The 24,902-nt window shown below is 39.2% G+C and overlaps 4 protein-coding genes across 21 annotated transcripts; 3 read left to right on the plus strand and 1 right to left on the minus strand.

Moving 5' to 3' along the window:
- The first annotated feature begins 175 nt into the window (after positions 1–175).
- LOC115743016 lies at positions 176–9,356 on the plus strand. 11 transcript variants are annotated; one of them, XM_048275998.1, is made up of 15 exons: positions 177–460; positions 973–1,227; positions 1,953–2,298; positions 2,826–3,069; positions 5,623–5,724; positions 6,817–6,958; positions 7,045–7,146; positions 7,232–7,303; positions 7,392–7,493; positions 7,581–7,652; positions 7,739–7,840; positions 7,926–8,027; positions 8,112–8,201; positions 8,276–8,380; positions 8,844–9,356. In XM_048275998.1, exons 4-15 carry the CDS (start codon positions 2,989–2,991, stop codon positions 9,146–9,148), a joined length of 1,377 nt encoding a protein of 458 aa, XP_048131955.1. In that variant the 5' UTR covers positions 177–460; positions 973–1,227; positions 1,953–2,298; positions 2,826–2,988; the 3' UTR covers positions 9,149–9,356. The 11 variants fall into 11 exon arrangements, with proteins under 11 accessions (XP_048131957.1, XP_048131960.1, XP_048131959.1 ...); XM_048275997.1 differs by having other exon boundaries at positions 2,030–2,298; XM_030677599.2 differs by having other exon boundaries at positions 2,030–2,134.
- Positions 3,331–16,090, plus strand: LOC115743171 (transcription factor MYB3R-5). 4 transcript variants are annotated; one of them, XM_048275995.1, is made up of 9 exons: positions 3,331–3,335; positions 11,850–11,932; positions 12,854–12,908; positions 13,268–13,325; positions 13,474–13,568; positions 13,658–13,761; positions 13,885–14,013; positions 14,460–14,678; positions 14,761–15,575. In XM_048275995.1, the coding sequence occupies exons 2-9, from the start codon at positions 11,853–11,855 to the stop codon at positions 15,410–15,412; spliced, it is 1,392 nt and encodes a 463-aa protein (XP_048131952.1). In that variant the 5' UTR covers positions 3,331–3,335; positions 11,850–11,852; the 3' UTR covers positions 15,413–15,575. The 4 variants fall into 4 exon arrangements, with proteins under 4 accessions (XP_048131952.1, XP_030533699.1, XP_048131950.1 ...); XM_030677839.2 differs by lacking the exon at positions 3,331–3,335 and adding an exon at positions 15,776–16,090 and having other exon boundaries at positions 11,802–11,932; positions 14,761–15,457; XM_048275993.1 differs by lacking the exon at positions 3,331–3,335 and having other exon boundaries at positions 11,802–11,932.
- A 603-nt stretch (positions 16,091–16,693) lies between these two features.
- Positions 16,694–18,788, plus strand: LOC115743227. Its single transcript, XM_030677952.2, has 3 exons — positions 16,694–16,970; positions 17,874–18,020; positions 18,163–18,788. The coding sequence occupies exons 1-3, from the start codon at positions 16,752–16,754 to the stop codon at positions 18,304–18,306; spliced, it is 510 nt and encodes a 169-aa protein (XP_030533812.1). The 5' UTR covers positions 16,694–16,751; the 3' UTR covers positions 18,307–18,788.
- A 1,454-nt stretch (positions 18,789–20,242) lies between these two features.
- LOC115743203 (cell division protein FtsY homolog, chloroplastic) lies at positions 20,243–24,703 on the minus strand. Of its 5 annotated transcripts, none has more exons than XM_030677911.2 (12): positions 24,272–24,703; positions 23,885–23,989; positions 23,621–23,694; positions 23,490–23,548; positions 23,168–23,205; positions 22,869–22,989; positions 22,674–22,742; positions 22,393–22,547; positions 22,191–22,259; positions 21,553–21,615; positions 21,330–21,456; positions 20,243–20,575 (listed from the first exon to the last, which is right to left on the minus strand). In XM_030677911.2, exons 1-11 carry the CDS (start codon positions 24,620–24,622, stop codon positions 21,343–21,345), a joined length of 1,218 nt encoding a protein of 405 aa, XP_030533771.1. In that variant the 5' UTR covers positions 24,623–24,703; the 3' UTR covers positions 20,243–20,575; positions 21,330–21,342. The 5 variants fall into 5 exon arrangements, with proteins under 5 accessions (XP_030533771.1, XP_030533769.1, XP_048132108.1 ...); XM_030677909.2 differs by having other exon boundaries at positions 20,243–20,583; XM_048276151.1 differs by having other exon boundaries at positions 20,243–20,587.
- Between the last annotated feature and the right edge of the window lie 199 nt (positions 24,704–24,902).

Consider the following 24,902-nt stretch of genomic DNA (forward strand, 5'->3'; position numbering starts at 1 on the left):
ACAAATATAATAGATTGGAATAAATTTGTCATAAATATATTAATTTAAAATTTTTTATGGTAAAAAAATGATTTAGAATAAATTTACCACACGTATATCCGTTTGTGATTTTCCGGTGATATGGACCATATCAGTAAACACTGTCGTGGCTTCAAATAACAGAATTCTGCTAATGTACACCATTCTTCGAGTTTCCATTGTTTCTCAGAGAAAAGCTATTGCGGACTCTCTTATGGCAACCGATGCAAGTGGGAAAGAAAAAGGTGGCCCTATCCCTATGATTGCGTTCGACGGCCACGCACTGTGCGTCACCGAAGACGATTTTGGCGAATCTGATCAAGCAAGCGGAGTTCGCGAGCGCAATGGAATTCGATATCTGCTCCCTAATGATGCTCGAGCTCTTCCTTCCCGCTGCCATTCTTGGACCTTGGGAGACGAAAATGAGGTCTCCGGCGCGACTGTACGTCTCTCGAAACTTCGTTTTCTCGTTCTATCGATTGATTTCGTGCCTGTGACTGTCATTCACCGGAATATCGTAGTTTCATCTGCTTATTGGTACATGTATTGCATGCTTGATGCATCTCCTAGGCGCCAGATAATTATAGAGATCTTCGGATGAGGTTTTTGCTGCTCTGTGTGTTCGTGTGTTTTTTTCCCCCCTTTTTTCATAAGAGCTTTAGGGTTCTCAGGTGAAGCTGAGCTAGGAGACGATGTGTAAATAAGGGAAGCTCATGTGTCCTTCTCGTCAAAAGAATTTTAGCAGTCTGTAATTTGCAATAGCTTGTTGGGAACGTTGATCTATCCATGTATTCGTCCGAGTTTATGCTTTGGGAAGTTGTTTTGCAACTTGAATGATGTGCAATCTCGTTGAGCTTAGTCTCATGATCTTACTTGTCGAAAGAAAAATCACAATCTCTTTTCATGATCATGTTTTTGTGTTTGGTATTTACATTTTATTAATATTTGCTGCAGTGAAATATCAAGTCCCTCCAGCGGAGATAAAATAAATATGACGGGAGACATTCTTTCCCTTCCTCTGGGAAAAGAGTGTGGTGAAGGAGAAGATAATTCTGCTATTACTGCTGCAAATGGAATTTTATCTCCTCTTTGGCTTGTTTGTTCTTCAACCAGGTGTCATTGCAATTTTTCTGTCCAAAATGAGCCTGAGTTCTCCGGTCTAGACTCAAGACGGTTCTGATTCTGTTTGGTGACACGACCTACAACGAGGTAAGGAGAGGATCAGGCTTTTATTACCTTTGGAAGATGTAATGATGGTTCAATAAAATCAATATGTAGTTGTAGTTATTGTCTTTCCTGATCTGTCCAATTCCTTATGGTGATTGTTCACCAGTCAGCACTACCACATTACTTCTTATGGAAGACCTTCTCAGTTCTCACTGCTTGTGTTTAGATTTCTCCTCTTGGTTGTGACAGGATTTTAAGTTGACTCGGACCGATATTATTGAAAAAAAAAATTGAATGAAGAAAAGATCCTTAAAAAATTTGAGTGGCGAAAGGCTTGTTAATGCTCTCCCTGTTTGCCAAGTTGATGAACAAGGGTTAGTTGGAGTTCCTCTGGAAAAATCAGATGAAGACTGCCTTTGATTTGAGTCGGTCTCATGAACCTTTGTAGCAGATCACAAATGAACTTGTTTGTAGAGCACTTGGTCATGAGAATCTTTGACTGGAATCTTCCGTATTTTATGCTATGGCTTGAAGGCCCACATCACATGTTGAGTGTTGATAAGCATCTGTTCTAATGCTCGAGCGGGTTAACAATACATAAGGACTTGGAATAAGTTGAGATGGTACACATTATGAAGACTCCATGACTTTGGGTTGACAAGTAATTTTACTTCATTTCTTGTTGCTCCTAGTAACAATAGATGGACATGCTTTAGGTGTCTATTTGACGGAATCAAAGTGCTGATTTTAAGTCCTTTTAGGTGTAGGCTAGTGAAATTTAGTGTTGCCTAAGATCTTTGGCTGGCAAAACATCTGGAAGTAAGTTTTTCCAGTGTTTTAATAGCAGGACGCATCAGGAGCTCTCGCTTGATTGAGGAATGGCAGAAGCACTGGAATTTCTATGGGGAGTACATCTTATAAGTTTGGAGTACTTATCAGGCATAATGAGGTCTCTACTTATGCTATCTTCATGGGCAATTTAAACATTTTGGAGCTTTCTATCAGGGCCTTCATCTCAAGCAAAGTCAATATTGAAGCTTTTTATCCCCCTTTTGGTTGGTACGTTGGATAACTGGTCTTACATGATCTGAAGCATAAAATGCTCTGTCTGAAGTTGGAAAAGTTTCAGGAAGCTCTTACATGGTTTTTACTTCCTGGGCTTTTGTTATCATTATTGAGTTTGATGAGTTATATTTTGATTTAAATGTTTGGCTAGTAGTAGATTCTAAAGGATCCTCGGTGACATTCTCGTGCCAAAATGGAATGTCTTGGTTGAGATTTTATCTTTTGGGTTGGTGTTTTCTCTGACTGCTGGTATGCATGGCTGCCACCTGTTTGGTTTGATGTTGGTGGTTTGTGTTGGATATCCACGTTTTTGCTCGTTCTTGCATGGGCTTTTCTAGCTGCCACTGTCAAACCTCTTAATTAATCAAGGTAGTTCTATATCTTCAGTTATTGTCCGCTTATCTTTTTTCTGGGAAAGTTACATATGAGCTTGGCCCCTTTTCTGTCCATGTTCTCCCGATTTCACCATATCCAGTTTCATGAAAATCTATTTAATACTGGAAATAAATTGGAAAATTACGATGGATAAATTCTTCTTCCTTAATAGGCATGTTTTGGGTTACCATTCATGACAGATGGAGAAAAAGGGAACACGTGGTCACGAGGCATATTTGATATTTAAGCGATCCTTTAACAGTGCCTCAATATTTTCGAAAGAGGGGTGAAAATTCATCACAGAGGAAGTAGCAAAGAAGAGAGCTTTGACTGGCGGTAAAGGAAATCTGCTTGTTGCCTGGTATGTCTGATTCTGATAGATCTAGAATGATCCCTGATGGCTGGATTTTTCGGCGCAAGATCTGGCGTGGATCTGATGCCTCGGTAAAGCTGTACCCTAATTTTTATGCATTTTAATCCGTTTGTTTTCAATGGTACCCTATTGACCATGAACATTCCTGATCGATGACCATGTTTATTTATTAATTTATTTTGCTTGCATGGATTGGCATGAAAATGTCCCTCTTGGATTAATATATTTTGGGTGAATGATGAAGTTTGTTTGATATGTTTGGTCAGATCCATTGCTTTGTGGAGCATGTTTATGCTTTTCAGTTATGCTCGAGTCCTCTTTTCATGTAATGCATCCAGTTTGGTTTTCCGATTAATGGAGCTTGAATTTATGCAATTTATGGAGGATTATTTCTGTAAACCTAGATTTGTGTGAACTGATTCTTGCTTGAGCAAATTTGTTGGAAAAGAAATATTTCCCTTGAAAGGTTTAACATCGTAGATTTTTAAATTGTTTAGGCTTTACAAGAAAAAGGAAGAAGAAAATAAATGTTAGATTCTGGTCAATTGTGGACCCAAATTGAATTTTGGAGCAGAACGTGCTGGTGATGTGATTACATGTTGGCTGTTAAATTAGTGTGGGCAGTACTTCCACAGTCGATCTTTTGCAAATCTAAGTCTCTTTAACACAATAGGATTTACATTGAAAATGTTCATCCTGCCATCAGCCTACTATTTAATTACATTTATTGATACCTAAAAGTGAGACCTCAAATTTTCAGCTTCCTCGATTCTGTTATCCTTTATTTGTTGCCAGTTCAATATGTGGCTGCCTTATAAGTTTGAGTGTGTAAAGTTTAGTTGATATAAATGAAACTAGAGCTGAGAATATGTTAGTAGTAATGCGGTATCCTGATGAGATCCTTCCAAATCCTAGTCATGATAGATCAGTGATTCAGTAATACGAGTATTAAATGTTAGCATTCTTTGAAGTCAATCTTTTACTTTCCTATATAAGAATGAGCATGATGACGCACACGTGAACACACTGGAGACAGCAACTTCTTAAGAGTTTTGCCCTGGTTGCTGATTTATCAGAATGTGTATGATGGCATCTTATTGGAATTTATCTAGGTCTAGCGACAAAGGTACATGGAAAGTTATTAATCAAGATATGCATTTGGAGGAATCATGACAATGTCGAAAAGACGTTGACGGAGTGAGTTTTCTTGGGTATCAGCTACTATGACCTAGCTTCAAATGAAGAGCAGAAAGTAGGAGTGTATGCTTTAAGTTTTAGTTTCATCAAGATTGCATTTGTGTCGCAGAAGATTCTGCTCCTGTCAATTGAGAATATCCATCAGAACTGTGCTTGTTGCAATCGCAGCAGTGATAGATACCCTTTCTCTACTCCAGCTCACATAGGCATTTTTGCCTTCACATAATTCAAAGTGACTTAAGAATCTACTTTCACAGCATTCCTTTGTTTTTCCGGAGCTTGGCCATCTAGAGGCCTGTTGAACACCTCATAAGCCCCATGAACTGGTTAAGTCTAGGCTGTAGCCGATTGAGGTGACAATTTGCACACAGTTGTCGGATTTGAATGGGTGGCCTACAGGGTTGGAGTTAAGATCGTAGAATTCTTTTAGTTGAACTCCAAGTAGTTGGCCTTAGGAAATAGACACGTGCATGTATTAGGGCAAGTCACAATGCAGAGTTTCTATTCCCCACAGTATTGAATATAGACAATCCCATATTGGGCTATTTATCTCCATGTAGTGAGGCATTTCATGGGTTTGCAATTTGCTAACCTAAGGCACATATCCTTTCTTTGTCATGAAAGATGAGATCTTGCAGTTACATTGTTGTCTCTATTTTTCAGATAGGACAGCTCTGTATGTACACAGCATATTACTTATAACCAGTAGTATGATGCACATGAATATTGGTATGGAATTAATCAACTACACACTCAAGAAAGAAGCTTGTCGAGTTAGCTTCCTGTACCAATGTCTATATCGTGTTTCTTTAGCTCTCGGTGCTGCAATAACTGTTTGCAATGCGATATTCTGTTGCAGTTGTGGTTACTGTAGGCTTTTCCTACGTGATTAGGCAATGTGTTTTAAATGATTAAGAGAGCATTCTTTTGGGTTGTTGATAAGGTGCAGTGTGCTTTCAGTATTATAAGTTTAATCAGATGACTTGTTAAATTTGACTTAGCAGTCATTAGTTGCTTCTGCAATGAACATGAATTCTGTCGAAACTTTTATATTAAACAATTGTAAAGTTGGGAAGACTTTTGTACATATAAGCTAGAACAGTAGAAGTTGCAAAAGTACTCACTCAGGTTGCAACTTGGGGATCAGCTCTCTTGTTCTTTCGCATCGTGTGGTTCTGTTTCTGCTTTTGAAGGTTTGCCCCCCTGGAGGGAATGGAACGTGTTGGCATCAAAGGTCTCCTATACTTTGGAGGCAAATGCCTTGTCCATTAGTCATTCAGTTGTTAACATTTTTGCTGTTTTTCACTCATTACCTTTTGCAGTTCGGCTTGTTTTAGTGAAACTATTTGTAATGGAAGAAAGTTCTCTATCTATGTCTCGTCTGGTATTAATTAAACTAGCTAATCTGCATTTTTTCTCTATGACAGCATTACTTCTGTCCTGCCACAGGCCAAAGATTTTCAACCTATAAAGCCCTTATGCACTATGTGGAATATGCTAAAAAAGCAAAGGTTTCCATCTATGCGCCGGTGAGTATGAGGTTCTCATACTACTCTCCCCCTTTTTTGTTTTCTTTTTGGGGTTGCTTTAATCTGTGAGATGAGATGTTGCCTATCTGTTATATGGTGTAGCATAGCCTCATACCTAAACGTTCTCCTGTAGTTGTGGAGAAAGAATACAAACAAGAGCTCATATTTTGTAAGACCATTCGGGCTGCGTCTTTGCTTTATTTCTCTTTCATATCAGCCCTTTTAAATGCATAAGTTAGGAGAATTGGGCAAGATTAAGATAAATTTCAATATCAAAGGAATTTCTCCATTTGGTATATGTGATGCTGGATGGCCTTGGAGATATGACTTTTTGGTAAATACACATCATAGATTCTGAATTTTGATACATCATGAGTCAGGTCTCCAATATGATTGCTTTGGAGACCCAATCAGCTGTTGAATGTTGCTCTAATTGGACTCTCCTTTCTGCAATTATATCTGTAAAATAAGTGTGAAAAGCAATCCGGGTGAGTGAATATGATCCTTGTGATTCTCAATGTACTTATGGACTGGATGATCAGTTTGCTTTCTTTATCCTCACTTGGCGACGTGATCTGGGAACACAGATGGGAAGAACTCAACAGAGAGGTTGTAGTGTACTAAAAGTACCTCCTTGTAGACACCCGCAGCTCCACACAAGCACCTCATTGCAATGTACCTCCATTTTGTTATTGCTTAGATCATCTTCTTCTCAACTTTTTTATCTGCCATCTGCAATTACTTAGCTCAACCACCATCAACTTAGTGCCACTTCGCTAGGGTTCTTTCCTATAGTAACTCTCCTATTACCAGCTGTGCATCTGATCTGACTATGATCTCAACAACCTTACACAAAATCAGTTCAACAATCAATAAAAGTTACTTCCATTAGAAACTCGCCTTGTTCCCAGGCTTCCTCTGTGGCAAGAGATGGCCTTGCCAAAGGGAGGTACCCTTTGAGCGCTAGAACATCTGTTTAACATTTTTTCCTTGCAAACTAGAGTCTTTCTTTGCTTTTTATTTCCTCAAGACATACAAGATTTTCTTATGCGAAAGAACCAATGACATGGAGATGAGGTCAAAATGTTGCAGGACTTTGGTGCTGGTAAATCATCAGGCAAGAGAAAAGGTCGCTCACGTGCTAAGACCAAAGTTTGTAAGCCAGCGACCAGAGGAAAAGTTCCTCGCAAAGGGGAAATGGCTGCATCAGCAGCTCTCGAGGAGCTTCCCTCAGGTTAGTGCTCAAAAACCATTTGCTATCTCGAAATGTAGATCTCAAATTTCAAATTTTCTGAAAGGATGTCACATGAAATTTGTCAGATGTTGGTCAGATCACGGTTCCAAAGTCTGGAATAAGTGGAAAGTTTCCTCCTAAAAATTGGGAGGAAGCATGCCTGCCAGATTCAAAGGAGGTTTCCCCAGGTTAGAGTTTAGAATTTATGGGTGTCAATAAGATTGAAATTTCTGACTAAAAAGTGACTGAAAAGGATTGTATGAAACTGATCAGCTGTCGGTCAGACCAAAGTTTCTCACCAAAGGACAGAAGCTGGCTCAGCAGCTCTCAAGCAGCTTCCCTCAGGTTGTTAGAGCTCAAAGCCCATTTGCTGTCTCAAATAGTAGATCTCTTGTGTCAAAGTTTCTGAAAGATGTCACATGAACTTTATCAGATGTTGGCCAGAACAAGGTTCTGAAGTTTGGAATAGGTGGAGAATTTCCTCCTAAAGGATGGAAGGAAGCATGCCTGGCAGATCCGGAGAAAATTTTCCCAGGTTAGAAAATTGATATTGATGTGTGTCAATAAGATTGAAATTTTGGACCAAAAAAGTGACTGAAAAAGATTGCCCAAAACTGATCAGCCGTCGATCAGACCAAAGTTCCTCGCAAAAGGACGGAGGCTGGCTCAGCAGCTCTCAAGCAGCTTCCCTCAGGTTAGAGCTCAAAAACCATTTGCTGTCTTAAAGGGTAGATCTCTTATCTCGAAGTTTATGAAAAGATAACACATGAAATTTATCAGCTGTTGGTCAGAATAAGGTTCCGAAGTTCGGAATTAGTGAAAACATTCCTTGTAAAAGGAGGAAGGCAGCATGCCTGCTGGATGCGAAGGAGCTTTCCCCAGGTTAGAAGTTAATATAAATGTGTGTCAACGAGATTGCATTTTGGACCAAAAAGGTGACTGAATATGATTGTATAAAACTTATCAGCCGTTAACCAGACCAACGTCCCGACAGTAGGAATGAGAGCAGAACTTCCTCCGGAAAGGAGGGAGGAAGCTTGTCTGCCAGATCTGAAGTTGCTTTCCCCAGGTTAGAGATTAAGATTTATTGCTGCATATAAGATTAAAAAGCCGACTAAAAAGTGACTTACAAAGGTTCTATAAAATTTATCAGGCGACAATTACTCCAAAGACCTGAAGTCAGCATTGGGAGTAGAATATCCTCCCAAAAGGCTGAGGGAAGGTTATCTGCAGCTTTCCCCAGGTTAGATTTTAAAATTAATGGTAGGCAGTGAGAAGAAATTCCTCATTCTAAAAGTGAGGGATGAACTTTTTCAGCTGTAGATCCTACCAGCATTTGGAGCCCGCCAATCAGAGCTAAAATTCCTCCTAGAAGGAAGAACTACTTTGGCCAGAGCTCCAATTTAGGGGTCATCAATGAGAGTAAGTGTCTGATCCAAAAAGTAGTTGAAATTCAAAAATATCATGTGAGATTTAGGAAGCTGTTATGAAGCAACATCACTTCCCATAACCCACCTTAAATCTTATGATCTCACTATCACTCGAACTGTAAGTTAGTTGCAGATTCTTGGCATCATAGTATTGAGTTAAGGACCTGGAATCTGGCATTGATTAAATGATTTTCTTCATTAGTAGTAGAATTCATAGTGACTAGCCATGCGGCAATTGCAGGCTCAAGGGTTGTGTAAATGGAAGCACACCTGATCTCGTTTGTAGCATCCAACTTCTCATGATAGAAGTGGGAAAGGGAGCTGCATTAGTATATTATGTGTGGGCAAGGCTTTGCAATTAAATATGTTCACCATACCAATTCCTTTTTTTTTTTTGGGTCAATACCGTACCAATTCATTAATCCTATTTCCTGTGGGATAAACCACCTTTGCAGGCGAGGTTAACATCGGCTCAATGGACATGAGTACAATGGGGGATTTTGGTGGTTTTCAACCGTATGCTCCACTTGAAGGGGGCTCAAGTGAGACAAATTATGACTGGGCTTTTGAAGAAAATATTTTCCCTTTCCGAGCCGAGTTTGAAGCTGGTGAGGAACCTACCATCTCTGCCTTAGACAATGGTGTCCAAATTTACATGGAGCCGAGCAGGCCATGCATAGAGCATCAATATCGTAGGAGAAACGAGAGAAATAAAAGCACTCGTCCAACTGTCGGGCAACTCAGGAAGAAGGAAACCTGAAGTAGTGTTTGCTGAGACTTCGGACCAGCCATCTCTTGGACTTATTCATAATAAAGAGAAGAAACTCTATTAATGGGGACTCTGTCATTTACCCTACCTGCTTTCTAACTTCTTATCAGACATTTCTCTGGTAAACTTTATGCTGTTCCGGAGCTTGGTTTGCTACAGGTAAGACTTATTTTAAGTTATCGACTGTTTTGAATACTCACTTGCAATTAGCTTGAAAATTCTGGATGCTACATACGAAGAACGATTCTGACAAGCGGAACAGGAATAGGTCCTTGGTAATTCCGTATTCCAGTTCTGCTGGTGAAACATTTAGTTTCAATCTTGGGCAGCTTCATCGGTACCTCATGCTAAATCATTAAGCCCTTTCGTGTATCAACATTTTCCTCTTTCGAGCTTCTAATCCTTCTCTATTTCATGCATGGATGATGATTAGTACCGTTGAGTTGCTCCTTGTTTGGCTTGTTTTGGCGAACGATACTAGCATAGACTCGATCGGCGGATGGTTTTGGATCGGTTTCGGCTCATAGAAAAGCTCGGGCTCAATATGGAACCGTCTGTCCAGGAACGGGCTCTGGGTGAACTTGTTCATCGTGCCAAAAGGCATTCTCCAAGCCCTCCTAAACTTTAAGCGGGCTTGTGGGGCTCATCAGTCCTTTAGGCCTGTGATTGCCTCTCACAAACTTACCAGTCGTAGCTTTATATATTTCGGTCAAACGCTTTCTCAAGCAGATGTAGCAGATGTTTATGAACTAATCCTACCCTTCACACTTCATCCATCCAAGTTCATTTTTCTCTTTTCATCTTTGAGCATCAAAATCCTTTTGGTTTAGAATAATTCTAGGGATTCTAAGGTTGATATTGTGTAACTATCGAACTATGTTTGAAACCAATAGTGAAGGTTGATACTCTGCTGTTGGGTAAGAATATAAAACCGCGATCCATCGTGCAATATCTTTGCCACTCATTATTTTTTGTGGAAACAGAAAAGTTAAGTTATATTTTTATATTTTATTTTTTATATATAATTATTTATTTTCCCTCAATCGATCTTGCTTTTATTTTATTTATTTTTGGGTTCATCGACCGCTGATCTCAACTAGTTTGGGATGAAAGTGATGTTGATGTTGAGAAAAGTTAAGTTATAGATAATTGTTTTGGACGAGTTCAGTTTTAAAACTTATAAAAAGTGCAATTAAATTCTAAAATTTGTCAAATTGGTGCAATCAAGTTCTTCTCCGTTCGATTTGGTTAACGGAAAATGCAGAAGTGTTTTTTTGTTATGATTTTATGTATCCTACTGGTGATAATTTTATTTTGTAATAGAAATTTATTTGAATAATATTAAAAAAGAGCTAACTTTAAAAAAAAAGAAAAAGGAAAAGCCGAGTGAGGGAAGCAGCGGCGAGGGCTACAAGGCCTTTTTTTGAAAATAAAAAATATCTGATTTATTGATATAACTTATAAAATTAAAATTAAAAAGAAAGTAAGATTTGGATTCAAACCGACGTTCATCCGCATTTTTCGCTAGCCAATTTGGACGAAGTTAATGGAAATACACCATTGCACTAATTTGATAAGCTTCCAAGACTTGATTGTATCTTTCGTAAGTTTTAGCACTCAATTATACTTTCATGAAAAATTGTAGAACATTCATATACTTATCCCTATTTTTATTTTTCCACACATTGTTCAATTCTAATATGCAAAACCAAAAGAACCCCCCCCCTTTTTTTTTGGGTCGAACAAAAGAACCATTTAAGTATCAGACTTTTCGAGCAAGAATTCCGTGATAAGCCCACGCATGATATATATTGAGAATACTAGTGCGTAAGATTATAATCATATCCCATAAGTATCTCCCGAGTTCTAAATTTAAATCATTATCGTCATCCTATAAAAATTTAAATCTATTTCTCGAAAAAATATTCAAAACACACTATTTACCCTTTATCGAGTATTTTCCGTACAAGTGCTTACGCGGTTACGCCCACCCTCAAAATAATCCCCTTTAGAGAATTAGCCATCTATTATTTGAATTATTAAGAATTTTTTAAGTAAGGGCAGTATTTTTATTTTATTTTACCCTCTCATAAAACTCTCCTAAAGCTTCAGTTCCCGCGATCTCTTTCTCTCTCTCTCTCTCTCTCTCTCTCTCTCTCTCCTTGAAGCCTGACCCTTCACGTCAACTGCTTCTTCCTCCACTCCGTCACTCCCATCTCTACTCTCTCTCCCTCTCGCTCGCTCGCTCGCTCGAGCCGTTACGCCATTCTTATCGTCTTTCCCTGCAAAAGCGATTGAAATTGATTAACGTTTCCCATTCAGAGGAAATTTGCAGTAACTCTCTCTCTCTCTCTCTCTCTCTCTCTCTCCATTGCACTCTTAACGTATCCGTTGATTTTGCTCTCTTCTTCTGTTCTCTTTATAAGTTGGACGGCCATGGTTTCCTACTGAGCTCCGCATTGAAGGACGATAAAGATCCAATTTTTAATTTTTTTTTGTCTTGTGAAGGGAGGGAGACGCTGGAGTTATTGGGGTGACATTAACGCTGCTTCATTCAGTTCTTACCGGTCTCTTGTTTAATTTTTTTTTTTTCTTTTTGGGATCGGATGAGCTCTGGACCTGGAGTTCCTTTTAATTCCAACATCGTTTTCAGTTGTCATTGTCATTACGAGACGATGGGGATGGCCTGCAGCTAATGATCATGGTGGAGATCAAAGACTGTGGTCCTGACATTAGCTGCGTCCGCGGAATTCTCGACTCGGTGGCTCTTCCGCGGTTAGCGACTCTCGTTCTTACTCTCCCTTTTAGAATTTTAGCATTTTGTGTGCAAATATCAGGGATGAATATAATGTGAGAATTCGAAGTTACGCAGTTGATGTTTGATCGTATCTCAGGGATCCCAGGGTGTTGTCTAGTCAGTTCCACCTTTTTGTTGCACCTGAAATTCGATCAAATGAGATTCTAGAATGCTAATCAGATAGTTTTCTTAGAAGTGTATGTTCTAATAACGAGGAAGACCCAGTTTTTGCGCTATATGATCTTCTTTTCTGTGCTGGAGAGACAAAATTCGATGCTGATTCTTTCTACGTCGGGCTAGAATTCATGATCATGAGTTTCTCGTGTTTTTTCCTTTAAATGATCAATCATTGTAACTCCTTTTAGCTCAGCTGTTCGAACTTTTTGGTTTCGAGGTTAAAACGAACAACAGATGAGATAGGATTTGCAAGCATATGTGTTTTGTATATGTTCTTGTGAGCAGCACTTTAACTACTTTTTCTTGAAATTGTTTTAGGCTTGGCCATGGTGAGAGTTTCTCTCTTACGGCATTACCAATGATTATAAAAGAGAAAAATACTGCCTATGCTTTCAAATCCAAATTGTACATGATGATATCACAATTTTCTGGTCCAAACTCAAGATAATGTGACTACTTAATTGTCTAATCAAGCATTTTTTTTTTTTTTTGGTTTCTGCTCGACTTTTGTTGTTGTTTCTAATAGTTTAGGAGGACAAACATATGAAAGAACAGTTCAGGAAAGAGGACTTGTTTTATTTGACCTTATCATTTTGCATTTCGATTCGAAAATTTTGTCTTTCATTCAGCATGGACGATAACTGTCATTGTGCTTGATATAACTCTTAACATGTTACATGGATCATTCAACATAAATTACTTTGTCGATTCTCTATCTTTAGGAGGGAAACGGGACCCAGAAGGCGATCGACAATAGGAGGCTGGACGGAGGAGGAGGTTAGTACTTAGACATTACCTTGTTCTTTTGTTCTGTCAGTGGCTTCTTTATTGCAAAGGGGAATGCATAGTAAATTGATCGGTCTCCTCTCAGCAAGAATCACTTGGATTCTTAAGCACAGGGATGGCAATGCAAAGTTCAACTTTGATACTAAAGCAATCTTTTCAGTGTCACATGTTTCTTAATTTTTCTTCTCTCCGTATGTTTAGCAGGTCCCCTAGGGAACTGATGAAAAAGAGAAGGCTTTGAATTGATAATGTCTTTTCAGTGTCATGTTGAAAGTTCATCTCTCATGTTGATGGTAGATTCGGCAAATTGCATCCTTAACAGATTGCCATATATTTTCTCTTATCTGCAGGATAAAGTTTTGATAGCTGCTGTCCAGGAATATAATGGCAAGAGTTGGAAAAAGATCGGTGAGCTTATCTTCTCATTTCTGTTTAGTGATTTCCCAAGCACTCTTCTTTTGCCCCTGTATTCTTAATGATTGACTGCAAGTCAAAATCTTTTTGCACGTTATTTTCTCTCTTTCACTGAGCATTTGATGGGATGTATCCTCCATAGCTGAAAGGGTACCGAATCGCAATGATGTCCAGTGCCTACATCGATGGAAGAAGGTCCTCGATCCTGATCTTGTAAAAGGACCTTGGAGCAAGGAGGTGCGCGCACAAATTTTTCTTCATTTAGGATACAGTTTCCCCTTCAATTACATAGAGATTCTCAAGGATGTATCTTTTGCTATTGACAGGAAGATGATCTTATTGTTGCACTTGTTTCAAAGAAGGGCGCAAGTAATTGGTCTGAAATTGCGAAACATTTGCCCGGTCGCATAGGCAAGCAATGTAGAGAAAGGTGTTCGACAACTGAGGCTAACTCTTCAGAAGTGCAAACTTGTTTCTGTTCAATTTATGGCCTCATTCTTAAGAACTTCACATTGTACATTCTTTTATGAGCTAAATGAAATTGTCCTCTCAGGTGGCATAACCATCTAAAACCCGATATCAGGAGGACTGCATGGACCAAAGAAGAGGAACTGACACTTACTGAGGCTCACAAGGTGTATGGCAACAGGTGGGCTGAAATAGCCAAGTTACTAAAAGGAAGGTACGGCTACAAAGCCTTTACGTGATAATGATACTAAGGCGTAGAAAATTGAGAGACGGCGAAATTAGTTTCAACTACTAGATTAGGCATTTCTTCGATTCCTAATGAATAATTCGAACCAGGCCAAGTGTATAGCCAGTAAGCTTCTTTCAAAGCAACCAACCTAGTAGACAATCGTTCTTCATGTGCTAGAAATAATCACGATTTTGGTTCTGGTGATCGGTCCAAATTGGGATTTGTGTTATGCAACAAGGGTCTCAGGCACATTTTCTGCTTATTTGACCGCTGCACCTTTGTTTGATGGCAAAGAACCTCAATTTTTTGCTGTTATTGAGGTTCACATCCTTCGCATGGTATATTACAAGCCTATACTTGCAAATATTTGGCCTTTTATTCCCTGTATGCTTTGTTCAATAAAAGTGTCTTTCTGTTTTGCTTAATCGCAGGACTGAAAATATGATTAAAAATCACTGGAACTGTTCATTGAGGAAGAGAGTTGAACATCAACTCCAGAATAAGCAGATAGGAAAGCTGATTGATTTAAATTCTACCGTAGATGAAACTTGCGAATCTCCCAGAAATCAAGGAATCAATGTTCTGCATCTTCCATTTAGAGGAGTGTCCGAGAAAAGAGGCATTGGTACACATGAATCAACTGCCCAAAGGTAAAAGAATTTACTGATCTTATTTTCACTTGAGACCTCCAGATAATGTTAAATGACTAAGGGTCATTGACGTGTCAAACAGATCTTCTGTGGATCTTGCCAAGTTTTCATATTCCCAGGAGCAGCGCAACTCCAATAATCCCACGCACACAATTACAGGAGTTTTTCTATCCATCTCTAGAGCTCCTCCCAACAATTTCCAGTCTCCTGACCGCAGCATGAAGCATTGTAAAATCCTAGATCTCAACAAATGTCCAACTTCTTGGAGTTTTCCGAGTAGTCATGTTGGAAGGGTGGCGGGACCATTTTCCTCATGGACTCCACCAAGCCAAGCTCAAGAATCATCTTTGAAAAGCTGCATTTCCGATCCTCCAAGACATGTTCGAGAATTGTCTTTTGAAAGCTGCATTTCTGAATTAAAGAGTGCGGCAAAGAGTTTCAAAATCCCATCTATTATAAGGAAGCGGAAATTTCAAACAACGAACAACAGAGAACATGGGAGTGAGACAGACAGCACTTCATCAATTGGCGAAAGCAAGGACGGTTTTAACAACATGCGCAAATTGGTTTGTGATACTGATGTTACAAAAAGCAATGAACAGTACATGCCTAAGCAACTTTTCCCATCTCCTCCAAAGTCTCGAAAACTTGGAACTTCGGCTATAGGATCGGTTGGAAAGAACCTAGAGAATGCATTCAATGCTGCTGCTGAACCCACTGACCCTGGTAGCTGATGAAACCCATATCTTGATGGGCGGACCCTGTAAATTCTGTATAGGGTAAGTAATCTAGGACATGCTAATTTCTTTGATCAGATATTGCACTTTCACTGAACGCGTAAGCGAGTACTGGAGTACCTAGCTTCTACGGTTATCACATGATCCGTGCGTTAATTTGATATGTCACAGTTATCGTATACACTTTAAGGAAAACAAACTTAAGCTGATTGAATTTTTTTCCTATAGACTCAAGCACGTTTAGTGGAATGATTTCCATGCATAATCTCATACCTACATTGCCTGTTGATCAGTTCATACCATATAGGTGGCTGCTAATGACTTTTTATTTACCGACTCAATTTTTCTCCTCTCTTGCAGATTCGTTTTATCGACAGTACAGCAAAATTGTTTGGTTCAACTCTTACAACTTTCGATCTCTGTGGTCTGGACTATATATGCAGCCATTAAATTGACTGCTGCCTTTGTGATTATGGGCGTCGAGCGCTTATCTTTGGGAATAAGTCAGATAATTTATGGGTTTCTTCGTCCCCTTGTTTTGCAGAAATGCAAGTTTTTGCTGGCATACATAAGAGATACTTGTATCTGAATATTGAGATTAGTTCTGATTTCTGATGATGTTGAAATTTGTTCCAACTTTGTGCATTAACATTCACATTGCTGTCTCCCTTTTGGTTGTTTTATTTGGTACCCTTTGCTATATGATGAAGAACCAATTTGTTTTCAATTGGGAATCAGAAAGGAGGTTGAAATCATAAGCCTTCCAATCATTGCGTGGCGGAAGTATGGAACATTTTTTGATTCGCATTGTAGTTGTATCGATGATTTTTGCGGACTCGGAATCAGTGGCGTGCAAGTTGGCGGTGTCTATCGTCGCCGGCATCACTCGGACCATTTTGTGCATCAAGTTCGTGCTTTGTCAATTTTTTGCTCTTGTCAATGCTTTTCGAAAGTGATTAGCGATCTAGTTTAAATTATTTGTATATTATTGTTTGAATAACACTTTAATATCTTTCGTCTTAGCCAAAAAAAAAAAAAAAAGAATGAAGTTAACTCTTTCCTTTTCTAGAATTTCTTAAATCTTTACCATATTATGACGGAATTTTCATTTTCTTTAATTTCCCTGAAATTTTAAAGAATTGCTTTCCCACGGTGGCACAATTAATTAGAACTGAAACAGAAAAAGTTATTCGACAAAATTGATTAACAAAATCAGGCGGCGCGCGAAACTATTTATGACGTCTTCGTTAAAAATGCTCCGAGCAAAAGGGAAACCGCAAAGCTCTGCCGTTCTATTTTCATACGCAGGTCGTCGTTATTTCTTTACTCCTCGACTATGGCGACCGAGACTCTAGTGAAGATCTCGCAGGACGTCCCTCGCGAGCACGTGGACGAGATGGTCCGCTTCTTGGAGAGGACCGGAGCCTCGGATTCCATTCCGCCTCCGTACGCGGCCGCCGACGGCTACTCCGACCTCCTCTGCAGCTCCCTCAGAGCCGATCGAGTCCAGCGAGGCAAAGTGTCTTGCCTCCTCTCTGTCGGACCTCCACTCTTGGTTACTCTCCCTTCACTTTAGTCTGTTCCGTCAATTGGATTGGATTCCACTTGGAGTGGTTGTCGATTTTGATTGGCTTGGCTTTGTTATGCGTTGATGCGTGGTTAATTGCTTCGAGCTTTACGAGATATAACGGATATGCATGTTGAAAATACTGGCACGAGACGTTATGAGATTCGATAGCATTAGTTGGATGCTGCTCGTTTTGGTCCACAATTGGCGCAGAAGGTATGGGTCTCCGATGAACTGGACTTATTTGATTGCTTGCGATATCGTCTGTTCTGGTTGATTGACTGTTCATTCTTCTCATGGAAATGAATTCTAGATCAACGCTGTCGATTTAGAGGAATGACCAGCCTAATAGAGTTCAGTCAGCTGGAGTTCAGAGAGATTTGAGGAAATGGACACCTTATTATTCATTCCAGGGCTTGAACTTACTGAGAGACTGTGAGATTCATTCTATTAATCAGTTGAAATAGTAGATAATTCACCACGTTTCATCCATATGATTTTAGGTTTCAAGTAACTTTGATGTTGTTCTGTGTCTGAATCTCGTACGTGCCAGTGTGACTATCTAAAACCAATTATGTGCTTTAAAGCTTTGGCAGAAACTCTAGACTACGCATCAGGTGCAGTGTCAAAACAACAGATACTAAGCACACTTGCATTTTGGATGGAATAATAACGGTACCACAGAGTTTGACACTAGTTAATGCTATGATTCCTCATTTTGCTCAACAACTGAAAAGAAGCTACTAGCTTTAACCAATCGAAGAGCACAATAATATATCGATTAGCTGCAACTAAATATCTCATATTTTCTTCAAATGCATTGGTGGATCGATGTTTCAATACTTCCCTCTGTTAACAACAATTGTATTGGTTCTCATGGTTGTATTGCAGAACGCGTATGGTGGACTGCACGGGGGAGCTGTTGCTGCTGTTGCAGAGAGAGTGGCAATTGGTTGCGCTAGAACAGTCATGCACAAGGATAAAGAGCTGTTTCTTGGCGAATTGAGCATTTCTTACCTCTCTGCTGCCCCTCAAAATGTATGTTTCTTTTCCCATCCATTGGTGGTTTTTAATTTTCCTTTTGATACTGTTCAGCAACGTTGAATTTATCCACTATTGATCACGGACGAGTTTATGGATTTCATGCTTATAGGACTTGCAACTTGTCTATTTTGTGTAGTCTGAGCTGATCATTGATGCTTCGGTGGTGAGGACCGGAAGAAATGTGACTGTAGTAGAGGTCAATTTCAAATCGAAAAAGTCTGAAAAGCTTGCCTTTGCTGCTCGAGCTACCTTTTTTAATATGCCCCTTGCTAAGTTGTGAGAATTTGAAGCCAATTCACGGACAAAATCCATGTATCTTAACAAGAATTAAGATATTCATCCTGTTGCTGCATCAAGCACTAATGGTATGCCATCGTGGTATGTCGATAAACTACTACTCTGCTAGTGCCATATTGTGCTATATGTCTGCCATTTGACATTGCAGGTTAATTTGTGCATTTTTCTAGTTTCATGCCTTCCTGCAGAATATAGTGATGGACTCTGCAATATTTTGCTTGAATAGCCTTGATTCACTTGAGAGTGTAGGACCATCCTAGGAAGATGCTTTTTAGGTGGTTAGATGTGTCAACCTCTTCTGACGAAAAATAAAGATTCATAGAACTTCATGGATGAACAAGACCATCATTGTTGATCTTAATAATAACTCGGAAGAGGTTTTGTCGTAGTTTGGCTTTGTTGGCTGTTGTATTTGTGCGCTGAACGTCGTCAATGAGAGTGAAATTCTGAAGATTTGTTAGCGCTGATTACTTTCGCTTTATCACAGAATTAGAAATTTTGGGGATCATGCCAAAAATTGAGCCTTCCTTGGCGGATTGTGGTGAGAATTATTCATTGTCAACTAGGCAAATCTAAGGAAATGTTATTGTGTGTGGTTAGTTGCATGAGATTATGCTTATGAGGATTGGTTTATTATATTGATTTACCCCATGTGCGGAAACTGCAATTGTCTTTTTTAAGTATGTAGTCCGTGCTCAGAGTAAAAAAAAGAGTACTCTCCATTAGCTTGCGAAAAAATTTGAGGTATGCTTAGCTTGTTCCAAAAGCACCCTTTCGAGGTTTGAAGATGAGTATGCCTGTTGAGTTGGCGTGTAGCGCAACTTGGTAGATATATGGTGTCTCTGGGATTTCCGCGTTCTTTCCCTTGATCAACATTTCCTTTGTTTTGCCCAAAACATTTTGAACTTCCAAAATTTGGAGCGTGAAGTGAAATCAAGTGAAATTATATCCTTTTCATGGAGGGTATTTCAATTCATTTTGTCAAATTAGGATCTTCAATGGAATAATTCATGGTTAAATTGGTTGGACCAATAAAATGAAGTACAGAGACTAAGTTAGAAAAAAAAAAAACCTAATTGTTAATATTTTTATGATTACTACTGCTTGTACTATATATGATATGATATTTTTTTCTATAATACTTAAGCGAATAGTAAATATGTCGAATATTTTGCATTGACAAAAGCCATGAAATGAATTGTACTTAATTGCAAGATAAGTAAATTCTAAGATGTAAACTTATTTTGTTTCGTGAAAAATGAATAATTCGAAAAACTTAAAAAAAAAATAATCGCTTACAAAGATGAATGAACGAAAAATATTTTATCTTTCATAAAGATATATAGATATAAATTGTTGTCGATAATGAAAATGTTTTCATTGACTAACTATTTCAAGCGAATACAAGCAACTATTTTTTAAATTATTTATTTTTCACAAGACAAACTGAGCAATAGCGTCAGTGTCGTTTGTGTTGTTTGTGAAAAAAAGAAGGGATAGATTTCCTTTCACCTAAACAAAGTGAAAAAAAAAGGTCCATTCTAGAAGAGAAAATGACATCATGATTTGATTAGATCTCCATGAAATAATACATTTCGTAAGTATAATGGATTTTGGTGAAGTTCATCTTTCTTGAAAAGTGGAAGGAAAACCCACTTTATCGGATTTATTGCTATTGCACTCTTCTTTTTAAATAATACTTACAGTACAACATATGTAAAATCAGTTAAAATAATGAGTTTGAATGAAAATTGGCTGCTTCACTGAGTAAATGAATGAAGAAATAGCACAAATCAGAAGGATTTTCATCTAGCGTCTTAAATGAAACACTACAGCTCCTCAGATGAGAAATCGCTGATTACAAATATCTATGATCTGTGTTGTATATGAAGGCCAGAAATAGCTTGCTGAAAATGGACTGTCTCACTTAGGGGAGTGGCAAGAGAAATTAGCTAACGTGCAGATAATGAACTCACAAACCCGATGAAAGCATTTTTAAGAAATCTGCAGAAACGAGAGGGAAAGCAATGATTCATCCTTCGTAAACCGCTATTCACCTTTCCATCTCCATCACCAGGACTCTGGTCTTCAAAGCGTGTGACATGCCACAAGAAATTCATGGATCCCCAAGGAAGGAAGTCTTTTCACATTCTCTCAGTAAAATCTCAGTTGCATTTCCAGTGAACCTTGTCGATCAATTCCCTTGTTTGGGCAGACGAAGTGATGAAGCCCCCATGATCACCTCGAACCATCTGAAGTACCGCAGTAGTGAGCACAAGAAAAGGAAGCAACATGAGCATCGACAATTTCTAGCAAATATAAAACAAGAGAAGGTTACCTGTATATTGTAATATAAGAAGCTATTGAGAATTTTCTGAGAGAGGGTGAGATTTGGTTTAAAACGATGGAAGAGGGGTTAAGGCCTACACAATCAACTGTGATCAATGACCCGTCTGTTTTCTTTTCGCTGACCTATCTGTTGCCTTAAATTGAACATCTGCGAGTCCTTCAGATCACAGAGCACCATAGAGCTCTTTCTACCACCACTACCAACGCCACCAAATGAAAAGTGGCCGTTCTATTTGATTCATAGGTGATCATGCAAACAACTAAAGGGTTCTCTTTGACCTGACGGAAGTAGAGAGAGACTAGGGTATTGACCTGAAATTCTTTCCTGATCGACAAAAAAAGGGATGACAAGTAGAAGCATAGTATTGCAAGATGCAACTTCCAAATGCTAAAAGAAAGCTTGCCTGAGTAGACACAGGAGTCGGCGATGACAACTGGATTAGCTAGTGATCTGGCTAATTCAATTGGGAATTTTTCTGAGGATAGAAAAGCAGGCTCTGGCTATTGACATAAAGTATGAACTGATATTCATTACTTGAGAACAAGAATCAAAATGAAAACAATGATGGCACTGTTTCAAAGTGTTGGCAGAGACGAACTTAGAATTGCATGGTTCTAGTTAAACAAGAGAAGTACAGGTAGGTTTGATAATCTCACCAACTTTAAGACCTCATGCAAATATTGCATCAACAAAAGCCTCGGCATCAAAGGGTTGGAGATCTTCAACTCCTTCACCTACACCCACAAACTTAACAGGGATGCCCAGCTCATCTACCACACTGACCTGCAAACAGTGATTTGATGCTAAATCTTCAGCACATCTATTCGAAGAGGCAAAGCCGGACAGAGGCTGAATAGACATTTAAAAATTGATGCCCACCACACAGCCACCTCTCGCAGAACCGTCAAGTTTTGTTAAAATGAAACCGGTCACCCCTACCACCTGCAAAAGTTCAGGATCAATGTCATTAATTGTGCCAGCTGTCAAATGTGAAATAAGCAACAAATTCAAAGAACTAGCCAGAATTCTCATTTGGGATTCCCATGGCGCTCATTCGAAACAAGTCAAAAAGGAAAAAATGAGTTACAGCAGACTAACTCTCTAATAGGACCTAACAAATAACCCGCTAGATCTCAGAAATTCTACAGAAAAAAACAGGGTTCTCGGCTTTCAGCACTCCACTATATTAGAAGACAATACGAGCAAGAGCACAAGCAGATAGAAAAGACCTTTTGATTATCTCCAAGCATTTCCTCGCCACCTACCACCCATCAGCACCAAGAGGCCCTCAAATCATAATAAATACTATGGTTCATCACTTTAAAACTTTCAGTTCATGAAAACATAATATATACTACAGACAATTAAGGGCTTTTGAGACGCTTCTTCCATGTTATGTCCCTCATCCTTTTAAGTTCTGAAAGTATAATTTATATTCTAATCGACCGTGCAAGTACATATAAGTGAGAAGAAAGATATAGGTATTATTGAATACAATGATGAGAGCATGATATTACATCATTGAATTCTCTCGCCTGTGGAAGCATATTCAACCCTGTCGTCCCATCCAGAACTAATAAAATTTCCTGGAAAATTTGAAATAAGGTCTTCAGTAATTAGTCAACAACGAATAACCACAACAAATGCCATCGTTAGATCCAAAATATTGGAAGAGTTCATTCTTTTTGCTTTTAAAAAAGCGGCAAATGAATAGGAAACCTGAAATAAACCAAATGAAGAGATTCCAGATATAATAAGCTTTTGCTTGTGACATGAAAAGATGAACTGTACATTTGGTGCACCACGAACCACTTTGGCAACAGCTTTCTTGCATGCGATCAGCTCTTCCATCAAGCTGTAGTTAGTGTGCAGACCTGAAAATGTAAAGGAGGCATCTCTCCTAAATTATGCCACTTAAACTAGCCAAGAGACTTAGACCCAAAAAACAAAAAACTAGCCAAGAGACTGTCCTAGAAAAACCAAGGAGTGATTGTGCTTACGTCCCGAAGTATCACATAAGACAACATCAAATCCTTGTTCTTTCCCTCTTTTCACGGCCTGAGAGAGCACTATTCAGGAAGAACTTCTAAGATCATAGTCAGCATCATCAAACTAGTTTAACCAGTATAAGAGAGAATAATTCAACTGGAGATGTAGATAAAATTACATTCGACTCTTTCCCTCCAATCGTCTACCTGATGATGCTTTAGGCTTCTCTCCTTCAGCCACTACAATCTCACACCCAGTCCTCTCAGCCCAAATTTCAAGCTGATCAGTAGCAGCTGCTCTGAAGGTGTCACCTGCCGCCAGTAGAACCTAAGCCAATCTCCCATCATCAGGTGGTGCAGATGAAATACGAAAGAAATCTACAACACAGCTCATATAGAACGTTGTACTTGAATGTACTCCTTGATCGATAAATTATGCTGAACTCTTAATTAAAGGCATAAGGTTTGATCATCTCAGAGAAATGTTCGTGCAGGGAGGCAATCACCTTCGCTCCTTCTCTCTTTAGTCTATTAGCCAGCTTTCCTGCAGTGAGGTAATCAAAGACATCAGCATTTTCCTTTTTGTTTTTATAAGAACAGCAGAACCTAATGTATTATATCTCTTGAAAGCAAAGAATGGTCAAGGTTAGTCCAGTGTAGAACATAAGAACATAACATCACAAGCAGCAGAATGATAAGAATGCACATGAGAGAGCAACTCATAGTTAACTACAACCAATTTTTGCAACGAAACTTCCATTTGGATACAGCTTAATCAACTTCCTCCTAGTTTCCTTTGAAATTCTAGCAAGGAACCACACTACTTACCAAGAGACGTTGTTTTCCCGCCTCCATTAACACCAACAATCATTACCACAGCCGGTTTCCTGATGATAATACATATCGAACATGAACAGTGTATTTCATGGCAAGAAAGAAACACTTAAGTATTGCTGAACCTGAAACCAAGTTGGAGTTCGGTTTTGCTCCCCATTTTGTTTAAAAACTCCAAAACACTCTTCTTCAATGCGTCCTACGGTCATACAACACACAAGGAGTCGATTTCCATGTCAATCAACTTCTAAAAGAAAATTCCAAGTTTCAGAGAAGAATCAGATACACAACCAAAAACAAAGAGAGTTTGAAAGGGCCAATTAAACTATAAAAGGCTAACTTGATAACAGCATTCGCAAAAATCGACCAATTGTTTCAATTGAAGCTACCTTTATCTCAGCTCCTGATTTAAGCTTTCCTGCCAATATATCCTCGCGCAATCTATCCACAATCCTAATTGTAATTTTCGGACCAAAGTCGGCCACTAGCAGAGCCTGAAATCGATAACAAAACGTAAAGAACATGCAAAAGAGAAATGGAAACGGGACAACTGCTTCCAGGTAAAACAATCGAACCTTCTCTAGTTCTAGACACTACAAACTGAAACAAAACACTCTCCATAGGCGATACATGAAACAACAATACTTCTACGCACGACAAAGGAACCGCGCTGCTTCAACGCACTAAAAGCTTCAACGAAGCGCATAACCAAGCTGTACGAAATCGATCCTTTCATAATCGAATCCGGACTCTACATAGAATTAAAATTGAAGGACCTCTTCGAGTTCATCGAGGACGCGATCGGTGTCGGCGAGGTTCCAGTAAAGAAGGAGCTCGTCGATGACCGCGAGATTGTCTCTGGTCTTCGAGAATCCAGAAAATATCTTCTCGACGTCGCTCTTCGCCTTCTCCTTCATCAGCCGGCCAAGCCGAGTGAAGAAGCCTGTCTGGCTGGCCGAGCACCTGAACCTGGAATCGGCCGGTCGAGAGATCGAGGACGCAGTGGACCGGCTCGGCGGGAATTGGAAGAGAAGGCCAAGTGGCTGTGGCTGTGGCTGCGTCTGCGGCGGCGGCTTTGAAGGCTTGGAGATGAGGGAGAGATGACTCGAAGCAGAAGGTGAAGCCATGGATGGTTCTCTTCTCAGTCTCAGTTCTTCTCACTTTGGAAGCTCTGTGTTCGAAGACGATGATATGCGCTCCGGAAAAGTGTGGATAAACCGAGCATGTGATACGTTGTCGTTTAGGTAAAATAAGCTGCAAAATGTTCTTTTCCTCTTTTCTCCCTTTTTAGACAATGTCTTTCTTCCTCTCTTCAAATCCAACCAATGTCAGCCAAGATTGATTCTAGAAAATTAGATCTTAATCTTATTTCAAGAACATATGGAGATGCATGTACAATTTCAAGAT

The sequence above is a fragment of the Rhodamnia argentea genome, chromosome 3 (assembly GCF_020921035.1).
Source record: "Rhodamnia argentea isolate NSW1041297 chromosome 3, ASM2092103v1, whole genome shotgun sequence".
Lineage (NCBI taxonomy): Eukaryota > Viridiplantae > Streptophyta > Magnoliopsida > Myrtales > Myrtaceae > Rhodamnia > Rhodamnia argentea.

Bases quoted from the DNA above. Each gene is read 5' to 3' on its own strand.
- LOC115743171 (XM_048275995.1), top strand. From the start codon at position 11,853: ATGATCATGGTGGAGATCAAAGACTGTGGTCCTGACATTAGCTGCGTC. The intron at 13,569-13,657 runs GTGCGCGCACAA...TGCTATTGACAG, and splicing joins AAGGACCTTGGAGCAAGGAG to GAAGATGATCTTATTGTTGC. The intron at 13,762-13,884 runs GTGTTCGACAAC...TTGTCCTCTCAG, and splicing joins GGCAAGCAATGTAGAGAAAG to GTGGCATAACCATCTAAAAC.
- LOC115743203 (XM_030677911.2), bottom strand. From the start codon at position 24,622: ATGGCTTCACCTTCTGCTTCGAGTCATCTCTCCCTCATCTCCAAGCCT. The intron at 22,548-22,673 runs GTAAGCACAATC...TTACATTTTCAG, and splicing joins CTTATGTGATACTTCGGGAC to GTCTGCACACTAACTACAGC. The intron at 22,260-22,392 runs GTTTCCTATTCA...CAAATTTTCCAG, and splicing joins CTTCATTTGGTTTATTTCAG to GAAATTTTATTAGTTCTGGA.
- LOC115743227 (XM_030677952.2), top strand. From the start codon at position 16,752: ATGGCGACCGAGACTCTAGTGAAGATCTCGCAGGACGTCCCTCGCGAG. The intron at 16,971-17,873 runs GTTACTCTCCCT...GTTGTATTGCAG, and splicing joins CTGTCGGACCTCCACTCTTG to AACGCGTATGGTGGACTGCA. The intron at 18,021-18,162 runs GTATGTTTCTTT...TATTTTGTGTAG, and splicing joins TCTCTGCTGCCCCTCAAAAT to TCTGAGCTGATCATTGATGC.
- LOC115743016 (XM_048275998.1), top strand. From the start codon at position 2,989: ATGTCTGATTCTGATAGATCTAGAATGATCCCTGATGGCTGGATTTTT. The intron at 3,070-5,622 runs GTAAAGCTGTAC...TCTCTATGACAG, and splicing joins GGCGTGGATCTGATGCCTCG to CATTACTTCTGTCCTGCCAC. The intron at 5,725-6,816 runs GTGAGTATGAGG...AAAATGTTGCAG, and splicing joins AGGTTTCCATCTATGCGCCG to GACTTTGGTGCTGGTAAATC.